A 12703-nucleotide genomic window follows, 5' to 3' on the forward strand; every position below is an offset into this window, starting at 1 on the left:
CTGCAGGGATGGGCTGCTACTAGTGAATTTAGTATAACTCTGTTTTTATGTATGCAATAGTGTAATGTCTAATCCTTTTCCAGGAAGGAACTCGTGGATCCATCAGGCCTCTCTGAGGAACAATTAAGAGAGATTCCTTACACCAAAATAGAGTGAGTGTATGCTCTAGGAGATAAGCGTTTTCCCTATTTTACTATAGTAAATCCGACTCTGTCTTCCATTCACATGGCTCATTTCTGCAGGCAGTTGGTCTTGCATTAGGTACTAGATATGGAGGAAGCAGTGCAAAATAGAAAAGGGCAGTAAAACTCTAACTCAATTATGGCACAGTCTACTGAGAACATCTCTGACCTCCCAGAAATAAATGTGAATTGTTCAGTTCTCTTTCATTTTAATCAGATTGGAATGGATATGTTCCCAGTAGCTTGTTCTATGAGAGTTTCACTAAATCTCTGGCTTGACCTGTGTTCTTTCTCTTCCAGAAATTCAAACAGGATCAGGGCCAAACTATATATAACTCTGGCAGGTCCATGTGCTTAAACCTGGGTCAACCCCAATCACGCCAAAAGAGGGGTGAGGTAGGGGTCTGACATTGGGGGAACAAAAGGAACGTGTGGTTGAGGGGTGCAGGGACCCATCACTCACATAGGTACCTCCCCACAGTCTGTCCCCAGCCAAGATTCTCAACAGGAAGTGAAGAGGGAAATGCCCAGGGAGGGGAGGGAGCTGCAGCGTGGTCCACAACAAACCTTCCGTTCCCTGTTTTCTGTGTGATTGGGGCCCACCACCATGTTCAGATCTCACTAGCATCCCCTGCATTCCTATCAGTTTGCTGCATGGCATCTAGAATAGTACTGAAATATGGGGAAGGCTCTGGGAAAGCACAAAAACAATTTTTCTCATAAACTCTCTCTTAAAAATTTACTCTTCCTCTGATCATCGGAACTGGCTGGTTGACCTCCTTGCCCTTCCTTCCTCAGCATATCACCAGCAATTGCCATAGCAGAGTTGCTCCATTTCATTCCAGTAATTGGCCATCCGGGATGGTGTGTAGTGATGCAAGCAAATGCTTCTGACAGGAGCGGAATCTCGTTTTGCATTACAGTGTGATTCTGTTGCATCGCTGAGTAGGAGGAAACTGTGGTGGCAAAATCGTAATGGCTAGATATGAAATTAAGTGTCAGTGAACTCATCTCCCATATAATACATTAAACGAGCCAAATTAACCTTTTCTTCTTTGTTCTACTGGAATGGTTGTCTTTGGTGTTCACTGCATTCCAAACATTTGTAGAGATACAAGTGATATTTCAAAGACACGCTTTACTGTTGGTTAAGAATACTGAACTATGATGTAGCACTTTAGATTGTAGAAAAGAGCAACTGAAATAATCACAGGTTGGCACGTCTTCCCTGTGAGGAAAGCTTACAGTGTTTGGCTTTTGATTTTCAAAAAAACATGACTAAGGGGGAGACAGAGGTTTATAAAACTATACTGGATTTGCAAAAGACGGATAGATGCAACTCCCCCCCCCAATACCAGAACCTTGTTAGACTTGGTATAAGTCCACTTCATTTATTAACATGTTCTGCACCTACTTTGCATGCAGAAGGTCCCAGCTTCGATCCCTGGCATAACCTTCTCAAATAGTGGGGTCTTGGAAAAGACCTCTCTCAGACTGAGGCTCTGAAAAGCTGCTGCTAGACATAGCTACTACTGAGCTGGACGGACCAATGGCCTCGTTCAGTCTAAGCAACAAAGACTAAAGGTATCACCTCTGTAATGTTTTTTCCCTCTAGACTAAAAGAGGTGCCAAAACTCTACTATACAAGTGTATCTACAGGTTCCTTTCTTTAAAATGTTTTTAGTATGACTTACTCCTGTGAAGGTATGTTTTGACAAGCACTCACAAGACCTACTCCTATTTTAAAAACCTGTATTTTTCCCTTTAGGACTCAAGGTGACCCTGTTCGCATTAGGCATTCCCATTCTCCTCGGAGCTATCGTCAGTCTCGACGCTCCCAGTGTTCTGATGGAGAGAGATCTGTTCTTTCAGAAGTGAAGTATGTTAAGTATTTGGTTCTCAATAAGGGATGGTGTCATGATAAAGAAATGCTCCCCCTCCCTCCACACACATTTAGGATGTAACTACTGTGTAACAACATAATTGGGCAGCATCTCATTCACAAATTTTGTGTTCTCTGGCTGACTCCTCAGGAAAAAGCTGAGTGGGAAAGGGCAATGATTGGCACCTTGACTTGAGCCCCCTCCCCCTATTCTGCCAAGTGCTGCCTAAAGAGGAAATACCATTACTGACAAGATGTTAGACCTCCCCGTATTTCCAGAAACAAAAAAGGAGACACACTGTCCTGTTAGGGGAAAGGACAGTATTTGAAAACTATTGTGTCTTCCTTCTCATCAGAATTGTGAAGCTACCTCAGGGAGGTAATGTGGAAAAGTTGTCAGCCACTTTTACAGTGCTCCCCAAATGGGCATCTTCACATGTAGCTTCCAGGAAATAGACATTAGACATTTCCCATTGTGGAAGGATTGGGGGTGGGGGAAGGCTGGGGTCACTAAACCCTTTTTAGGTTGAGACCTTTTTAAAAACAGAGAATAGCCTTCTCTTCAAGTATACATCAAACTCTTTGCACTGTTTGGAGTACACGAGGGCACAGAAATTGTGGGGCTTCTATTCCAAAGTTTGTGGAGATAAACAAAGTGGAAACAGCTACCCCCACCTGCTCTCCTGTTACTGAGAGAGGTGGTGTCTTTTTCAAAACTTTTATATGATCACGCCACATTTAGAATGTGCTGTCAAACTCAAGGAAAAGGTCAGTTTGCATCGTAGGCAGCCTCTCATTCTGTTTAGTGACAACATAAAGGAGAATCTGTATGAGTAAGCAATAGGAAGAAGAGTTGGTTTTTACATGCCAACTTTCTCTAGCACTTAAGGGAGACTCAAACCGGCTTACAATCACCTTGCCTTCCCCTCCCCACATCAGACACCCTGTGAGGTGAGTGGGATTGAGAGACCGTGACTAGCCCAAGGTCACCCAGCTGGCTTAGTGTGTAGGAGTGGGGAAACAAATCCAGTTCACCAGATTAGCCTCTGCCGCTCATGTGGAGGAGCGGGGAATCAAACCCGGTTATCCAGATCAGAGCCCACTGCTCCAAACTACTTCTCAACCACTACAACCACGCTGGCTCTGTTGGAATGCCCTTGTATTTTTCTCTCTGAGTCTTGAGATTGTGTTGTTGCACAGTGCACAACTCACAGTTGCATGGGCCAGAATCAACACTGACTTGAAAGTGCACCACTGCAGGGTTTGTGATGCTGGGGATTGGGCAACACTTAAGGTCAATCAGATGAGGTAAAGATGGTCATCTTCTGTAGATGAACTGTATCCTGTTTGTCCTCGGGTTGGGCAAGAAAGAGATGGGGTTTTAGTCCTTCAGTCTGCACTCAGTTTCATTGCTCAAAACCTTGTTTCCTGCTTTGTTAGCTAATTTCAGCACTTCCACTGCTGAGTAGGCCCCTGCTCAGAGTTGCAGCCTATCAGGGACAATGCCTGCTGAGTCACCAAATTTGGGTGGGGGGTATGGACCACAGAACATATGTTGGTGCATCCCTGTGTTAAGGTATAGTTGCATAAAAAATGTCTATGGAAAGAGAACCACCATGGAAGTAGTTAATTATACTCTACCTAGACTTCCAAGAGATTATGTACATTAATCCGCCCCCTTGCTCCTACAGTGTACCTATATTCCTAAAGGTTTCCCCCACACTCCTCTAGGTCTTTCAACGTGTCACTCTTGTACCAATACTACAGAAAGGGTTTATTCAGCTATGTGCTACAAACAAACTGCAATATTACTCCCAAGTGTTTTGCATACTTGATGATGTAATGGTGAATGTTTAGGCTTATTTCACTGGCTTTGGGCCAGTTAGAAGACACGTAACTGCTAATCTGTGAGACATACTGCAAATGAAAGCCTCATTAGAATACTGTTCTGTAATACCTCCTTTAACACTGTGGTAACAAAGCCCTGACCTGGATGGCCCAGGCTAGCCTGATCTCATCAGATCTCAGAAACTAAGCAGGGTCAGCCCTGGTTAGTATTTGAATGGGAGACCACCAAGGAATACCAGGGTTGCTATGCAGAGGAAGGCACTAGCAAACCACCTCTGTTAGTCTCTTGCCATGAAAACTCCAAAAAGGGGTCGCCATAAGTTTTCTGTGACTTGAAGGCACTTTACACACACATACAACGTTCCTGAATAGAAATTCCTATTTCCTTTGTGAAATAGCTCTGTAAGAGGTATTGATACCATTGGTTCTAATGGAGATATATTCACACAAGACAGCAACTGGTGGAGGTGGCAACCACCAGCTGACTGCCTCTCTTGAGCTTGTGAGCTAGAATAACACAGGAGGCCCCTCTGGGTTGCCTTCCATGTTGACGCTTTCGCCTGGAGTGCTGTAGCTCTCACTAAGGCCTTGCTAGTCAGCTGTACAGATCTTTGGTAGACCTGCGGCCTAGTTGGGAGGTGTCTGTCCTACCTCTGGCAGTGCTGCATTACTCTTGGCCTACTTGAATTTGGGTTGACCATCCTGTGCAGCAGCTGCCTAGCCCCCTTTCCCCACTTTATTATTTTTTTTTAATTACGCCCAGGACGAAGAGTGCTATAATGAAACAACTTTATACAAAACAGCTTTATAGGAGGTATTATTGTATTCTTATCCAGGTGACTTTTCCAGCCAGAAAACCCCCCTTTACTCCATAAACACCAAACATCTTGCAGCTTGTTCTCTTTTCCAGCTCTAAAATGGACCTTGTGCCTCCATTACCTGTAACACGCTCTTCAGATGCTCAGTACTCCACCATCACAGTATCTCATCAGGTTGGTAACAGTGTTTTTAATTGTTATCTAAGGCAAATATTTTAAAATATATATATTTACATTATTCATTTTATTGGGGCTATTGTGCAACAGTATTCCTAAAAGCCTCAGGGTGTGTGTGTGTATAGAATATACCAGATTGTACTTTTAAATTCTGAACAATATAACATACAGAATCCTATATGCTGTATTATATTGGCTTTCTTGTATTTTGAAAAACCAAAGAGCATAAGTAGGACATACCAGGTCATGAATGCTTAGATAGGGAAACAAAGCAGAGTTTACAGATGTAAATGTGAACCCAACTAGCAGCCAGATAGATCTGTCTACACTGTGGCTTGCAAGTTGAACCATTTAATTGGTATTATTGAACAACTGTTACAAAACTAATCAAAACTCCACTTTAAACTGCCATTGTTCAGTAAGATCTCTAGGAGTTGCCAGGGTAAAATATTTCAGTAAAATATAAAATCGGTATTTTTCTTCCTTGTGGGCAGGGATTTCTTTGCTCAGCAGAAGAACAGATGAGCTTTTAATAGCTTTGTTATATATTCTAGGCCTGCAATCTCCAACATGGCACACACATGGGCACCTGGTGTCCTCTAATGTGTTTCCTGTCACCCAGTTGCTTCTTCTCAAAGGCAAAGAGACAGTCCTGGCTTTTCTTCCAGAAGACTTCACCTTTGTATCTGAAGGGAAGAACCCATTTGGAAGTAGCTGCCCCCATCATAGGGTGCTTGGCTTGGAACCTCCCAACATTTTATTACATGGCAGCCATTTTGTGGTGGTAGCCACCACCCTTTCTAAAAATTCCTCAAGTGCCCACAGGCTCATCAAGTTTGGGACCCCTGTTCTCCAGGCTTATTAACGTTGACAACTCCTTTTTAAACAAGATTATATTATCCAATGGGTCATTCCAACAACCAATTTCAAATAACCCCACTGGGCTAAATGCAAAAAAGTTTATTTTAAATTTAATTTAATTTAATTTTAATTTAAAAGTTTATTTTTAATTTAATTGGTGGTTTAGCAATTCACTCTGTCTTGAGACTTGCATGTATGTTAAGTTTTTTGGACTGTAATTTCTATTTTTAAAATGTATGTCCCAACTCAGCCATTCATTCATTAGCTAAAGTCTGCAACTGTTCTCAAATTCATGAGTATATTGGTAGCATCAACAGGACTGGAACTCAGAACAGGAATTCCTATTGAGTTCTGCATTAAGATTTGTTTTATTTATTCCCTTCAGAGGAGAAACGGGTCTAAAGACAGCTTGTTAGAAGACAAGGCACAGATATCCATTAACAACCTGGATGGAAAGCACAGTACAAAGACAGTAAAAATTGTACAAGCATCACGGCTCAAGATGGAGGCCTGATTCCAGTGAATACTAAATGGATGCCACTTCTAGAATTTGTGAATGACATGAAAGTCCAAATACACTTTGGCCAAAAAGATGTCTGTTTTGACTTAAGAAGATATTGTGAAAGAACATTTGAACTGCTGCTTCATTGCTCTGGAGCAGACACTTCAGCTTTCCAATCTAAAGGACTGCACAGAAGTCTGCTGCTGACTTGTTAGCAATCCTTATGTGGGGCGAAACCACCAGCCACTAGTTCCAAAACCAGATCAGATGAGTTTATGACAACCTAGTAACTTAAGAACTACTTCATTCCAAGACTGACAGTGTCAATTAAGATATCCAAGGTTTGATGCTTTTCCCAAATGTGCAATAGTAAATTCAGTTGTTCAATTCATATGCTGGATGGGAGTAGTAATTCTTCTACCTATACTTGCCTTGCAATACCATATGTTTAATCTTTTATTAGAATGTGACAAAGTGAATTCTTCATACAAGTATTGGTTATGGAAAAGGAGACTTTTTTTTCCCTCCAACAATTTTATATGCTAATTTTCAATGAACTCTTGTATTTGGATTTAGGCCTTTCTGTATAATTTGTAATAGTGACACCACTGCCAGAGAGCTCTCGGGGGCACTTGCCTCATTCTGCAGCTTTGAATGTGGCATCCTAACAGATTTTTAGAACAGTGGTTTTTAAAAACCTTGAAAGAAGGAATGTATCTGAAGCAAGCACTGCATTCTTTGAAACCTCCCTGGCTCTTGGCAGTAAAGAGTTTTGTTTCAGTTGTTGGTTTTTAAGCAGCTGTCCCTTCAAATGTTCCTATACATTCTGATTGCTGGGAGTTTAAACTGCCAACAGACAAGACCTACAAGTGAGTGTATTTGGGGGTATTAGTGAAAAAGGAATTGAGACAAGTAAGGAGACACTGATCATTGTGGCAGTGACTGCCTGCAAAGCACTGAAGCCCCACGAGTCATCAATTCTGTTGCAAAGCAGGGCAGAGACCATGCAGCTCAGGAGAACAGAATTTAAAAATTCATGTTTAGCTCCCCTCTCTTCCTTGTCCTCTGTGTGAAAAGATGAAAGGGAGCCGAGAAACAGACCAGAATGGGATCACAGCGAAGCCTTTAACCTCCGTTGTTTCACTGTGGGTGTCCATTTGTTTTTCTGAATAAACGATTGTGAAGAGTTTTTGTTTTTTAATCTTGTGCTTGACCCTAACAGCAACACGCCATGAATCTAAGGGCAGGGGCAAATAGGGTTGCTTAGAACTGAACCATCAGCGCAAAACCACGGTCACAAAAACTGTAAAAATCAGCACAGAAATACTGTGGATGCAGTTACATTTAAGACTGTCTTCCCCCTTTGTCGTAACAGCACATGAGAGAAGGCAGTAAAAATTTGGCTGGTTTCAAGGTCACATTTGGCTGTTAGTTTATATCATGGAATTCCTTATACTATTAGTGTGACTTGTGCAAATTGAGCAGCTTATTTTCAATGAGATGCATAAAATAAGTTACATTTCATTTTAGAATTGCTTAGCTAATAAATGAGACCATGGTCAAATAAAAATTAAGCACTTTCATATTTATTCAATGAGAAGAACTCAAGCATATGTTTAATTTTTCAAACTCATAGTTTACAGTTTTGAATCCATTTTCTCATTACCTTGTACTTTTCTAAGCTGCTGATCTCTGCTGGATTCCATGCTTACCAGCTTTTGGCAGCCCACACACAATTCTGTCTATGGGATAGGTGGTAATTCTATTGTGGCATGAGATCTTGCCCTGCATTTCCTATAGTAGAAGCCAAAAATCTGCAGTCTTTTCACTGACTGTAAATGCCACCTATAACACCAGAACCTATATTTCTAAAATTGCTTGTTACTGAGTAAATCTGCCTCTGTATATCACAATAACTACCACAACCAAATGAATGTCTGTAGTTCACTGGTTGCAGTCTTCTGAAAAGGTGTATTCTGCCATCTGGCCACATCCCTACTACAATGTATATTAAGCCAGAAGTATATTGCCCAGTTATTTGGTATGGCTTCCAAAGGATGCTTCATAGGTCCTCAATTTAAGTATTTCTCATTCACAAAATTGTAAATGAGTTGATCTTGGCTGAGGGAAATGAATGGGTGGTTTATTATGTTGCCAAATATCACACACCTGTCTCAAGCCAAACTCTGACTGGTGATTGTAGGTTATCCGGGCTGTGTAACCGTGGTCTTGGTATTTTCTTTCCTGACGTTTCGCCAGCAGCTGTGGCAGGCATCTTCAGAGGAGTAACACTGAAGGACAGTGTCTGCTGATCTCAGCTGGATTCCATGCTTACCAGCTGGTGAATCTCTAAGCTGATTCCTCTAATCTCAGACTGTGTGTGTTACAGCAGCATAGTTCAGCAAACCCTGGTTTGTCATTATGAGAATGGGCCTGAAGGAACCTCAGGCTAGTTGTAGGCTTGCCTTTTGCTCCTCCCCTGCTACACTTTAAAATGCTTCACAGTGTAAGAAGCAGTGATAAGATACACCAATGGGGGCTACGTTTTCACTCACTGAACTAACCCTGAATATTGTCCAGTCACACCAATACAGTTAAACCAGCCCAAACCATTTTTGGTCCCAATGCTTCTCCAACACGTGGAAAATTTCTTCTACAGTGGTTCAAGTAGGCAGCTCTTCACTCATTAAAAACCTTTCAATAACTGCCCTGACAGGATGATCGAAACACATATAAATCTTACATCTTGAACAAGTTGCAGCATCAGTTGAGTCATCCAACTGTACTGCAAACTTACTAGTTTTCAGCATCTTAACTGTTCATTGACATCATCTGACACTGCAGAAATTCTATGATTAATGGTATTCAAAAGAGCAATGGGCAGGGCCAGATTTAGGTTTGATGAGGCCCTAAGCTATTGAAGGTAATGGGGCCCTTTATATGTCCAGCTGTCCTTTGTCAACAACAAATTGTCGCTGTTTTTTGTGTTGAATATATGCTATATGGTAATTTATGGACGTAATAGGTATCTAAAGCCATTCGCGCCTATCAGAAAATCCATCTGAGGATAATGGTGTGGAAGAATCTGAAAAGAGTTTGCACACAAAACAGTATACACAACCAGTTTCTGGTGAATATACTAACCATTCTCTGCAGTATTTTTCACCATTAGCCCGTTTGGGATAGAACAAGCTCTCTGAACAGTATCTGTCTTGGTTTGCAAAAGACATCTTTGACTTTTCAAATGAACCATCTGAGTGCTGACACTCTGACAGACCTTTTTCTACCCAGTATACAATGTCATCTTTGCTTAAATCACCCCATAGCCCAACATCATTCTGTTTGTATTTTGATGTTGAATCTTCTGTGCTTGTACTACTCTCTGGTTGGTCAATCTGAATATTTCTTGCTTCAGTCACTGAAGCAGATTCTATAGAACTAGATGTACCAGGTTCTGTATCAGGAATGGGACGAATATCACATGACTGACTCATTGTGGTATAGGCTTTGGGTTCATCAGGCCCCTTATCTGTCTTTGTAAAGAAGCTATCTAATTTTGGCAATTTGCTAAGCTCTTAAGCTTTCTGCTTCTCTTTCCTCTTTTGAGCTCCACTTTTGTAACTTCTGGTTGACATTTTAGAAACTAAGAAAAATATTTAATATAATTATAATATTTATATATAGTATTATAGTAGCAAGTGGGGGTAATAGGGAACTGTACTAGTAAATAATATAGGCCTACTACTACATAATAAAGATGAATATTTTTCTAAAGTAATTTTATAATGGGATCAAAATAAATAAATTATGTATTACATGAAATCAATCAGTAGGCATAAGACTCATATCCTTAGTCTATGCTGCCTGATCATCAGTCTACAAGCACTCTTTAAAATTAGATAACAGGTACAACAGCTTGACCTACATTCAACTGTGCTGCACTGCAGTCTGCAGCTGCATGCTACATGCTACAATGCAACCAGTCCATGCAGAATGTAGGCACCCTATATATAGAAATGAGCAAACCAGTGATATTTTAGGGAGCAGGCGGGGCCCATTACTTACATCATAGGAGCATACACAACACAAAACACTGTTGCTGTGTGTAGGTTTTATTGTATTTGTTTTTTTAGCTTATATTTTGGATATGTACATTCAGGTGTTTTTTTCCTTTAAATTTTTTGGGGGCCCCCCAAGAGAGTGGGGCCCTAAACTATAGCTTGTTTAGCTTATACGTAAATCCGGCCAATGGCACATATCTTACCGTATGCTCTCCTAAGACTGCTTTTGTCATGTCTACAGCAGATAGAAAAATAAAAGTCTTCAGCTATAGTGTGAGGTTTCTTAGCTTTTGCTATATGTAAAGCTACCTCAAAAGATGCAGCAGAACTTATAGCTATTTTAACAGTCGCTGCTGCTGTTTCATTTGGTCATGTTTGTTGTGGAAAAGCTCGTTTGCTTTTCTGGTTTCACATCAGCTTTGACAAATTCATACCAGCATTGGACCAGCACCTCTAAATCAGACTAGGACTCCAGCACAGAAAGTTGCATCTTTCAAGTCAGCTTCATGTTTCTCTGAAAGGTGAAAGAAAACACATTAATATACTGTCCGATTCTTCCCACAACTACAACTTTGAAAATTTCAAAGCTGAAATTAATGCTTTGAAGTAGCATGGAGTATTTCAAGTAGCATAGTATCTTATCCTCACTGTCACCTGGCAGAGTGTTGACTAAAACCATCAACATTGATCTTTATTGATGAACAGGTTTGGACCTGTTTCATACATCCAATCCCAGTATTTAACTTGTCACACCCAATCAGGATTCAGTCTCCCTTGGATAGTCTGAAGCAGACCTGCCAAATATGCGTCCTGACAAAAGGCTCCATAGGTCAAGTCAGAGTTTATCAAGCATTAGCTAGGTTAAAATACGTAAGTACAGGGCCTAAAGGTGATGTGGGGAAACATGTCACTACAGACAGAATAAAGGTTAGGAATTTTATTCATACCAGTATACTATGATTATAGGGGGAGTTCTTGAAGAGAAGGGCCACGCTAGCAATCTTATGTACAAGCTTTCATAGGATATACATCAGCACATGTGCAGTAAACTGAACAGAGTGGCATTTCACAGAATGCCCTGGTGAAACATTTATATACGCCAGTTTTTTACTGATTCTAGCTGACTGCGTACATGACTGTTAGCCAACACAGAATGGAGGCTTCTACGTTTCTTCATCAAACTATGTAAGTTTGATGGACCTGGTTTTAAGAGTAAAGGTCTTGGGGTACTGTCCATATTAATTATTAAAATGTTATCCAACCCAAAAAGCCAATAAATGCCATTTAAAAGAACAGTAGTTGGCAATGGAAAACATTGCCTAGGATGACTGTGGAATAAATTATTTCTGAAGCTTACAAAGAAACACTAGTGATATTTTTTAACAAAGTCATGTAATCTTTACATGGACCAACCAAAAACACAGAAACAAGGTTTTGAGTTCTCCTGATCATCAGGTTGGATGTTCAGTACAAATATACTCCACCCTTGGAGAGGCATCAGGACTGAAAATTAAATAAGTTATTTCAGAGCATGGTGGAAAGCCCTCACCCCCAAGGCTTGTAGTTTTAAAACAGAATAGTGGAAAGTTTTAAAATAGGAAGTGGAAAGCAGAGGACTACTCAGATGTAACTGAATGGACAAAGTAGAAGAATATGCAATTATGGCTAAATTAACATTAGTACATAATTCTGAATTTTATGAAAAATTGAAAATGTTTTAAATTACATAATTGTTAGACAAAGAAATAGAATGTAAGAAGCTAAACAATATGTAAATATAATTAGAAAGCAGTAAGTCAAAGAAAGTAATAAATGGATTTTAATCAAAGTTCCAAAACAATTTAATAATTTGTATGTGTATGCCTGTTTTGTTTGAAAATACAAAAAAATAGAATACAGGATGTGATACAGGCTTAATTGAACTAGTTAATGCTGGGTTCAGAGTAGGTTTTCAAGCTGTACCAAAAACAGCTTAGCTAGGCCAAGGAAGAAGGGGATAAAAAAGGGAATTTTCCCTTTGTGACTATGAAATGAAGCAATTTGTTCAGTGAAGTCTAGCTGGAAATGCTACAACCACCTAAGATGTTATCTCCTGAAACATCAACACTTAGAGCAACGAGTTGGATTAGAACCACAGTCTCATTCAATACCACAGTCTCATTCTATACAATAAATCTTGCATATTGATAATGGCTGCAGCGCCCCTATTTGATCATGGAGGGAATGTAGTTCTTCTACAGAGGAGCATGTTCTAGCTGAAATGCAGAGAAGGTACATAACCAACTCCTAAATGCATAACAGCTAGAGTTACTGTATGCCTTTTCTGACACCACATTCATTGGAGAAAGTAATGAATGGGCAACACAAAGGCA

The 12703-nt window shown here is 40.4% G+C and overlaps 1 protein-coding gene and 1 non-coding gene across 2 annotated transcripts in view; one reads left to right on the top strand and one right to left on the bottom strand.

Moving 5' to 3' along the window:
• EPB41L4A (erythrocyte membrane protein band 4.1 like 4A) overlaps positions 1–6324 on the top strand; it is a 118138-nt gene extending 111814 nt beyond the window's left edge. Inside the window, exons 19-22 of the mRNA XM_056848244.1 lie at positions 84–152; positions 1951–2061; positions 4823–4904; positions 6154–6324. Of these exons, the coding sequence (XP_056704222.1) occupies positions 84–152; positions 1951–2061; positions 4823–4904; positions 6154–6282 (391 nt within the window). The 3' untranslated portion in view covers positions 6283–6324. The remainder of the gene's footprint in view (positions 1–83; positions 153–1950; positions 2062–4822; positions 4905–6153) is intronic.
• A 6251-nt stretch (positions 6325–12575) lies between these two features.
• On the bottom strand, positions 12576–12703 carry LOC130477228 (small nucleolar RNA SNORA13). The gene has a single exon (XR_008933315.1). It is a non-coding gene; the product is annotated as a small nucleolar RNA SNORA13 (small nucleolar RNA).

Source organism: Euleptes europaea, chromosome 4 (genome assembly GCF_029931775.1).
Source record: "Euleptes europaea isolate rEulEur1 chromosome 4, rEulEur1.hap1, whole genome shotgun sequence".
NCBI classification, from domain to species: Eukaryota; Metazoa; Chordata; class Lepidosauria; order Squamata; family Sphaerodactylidae; genus Euleptes; species Euleptes europaea.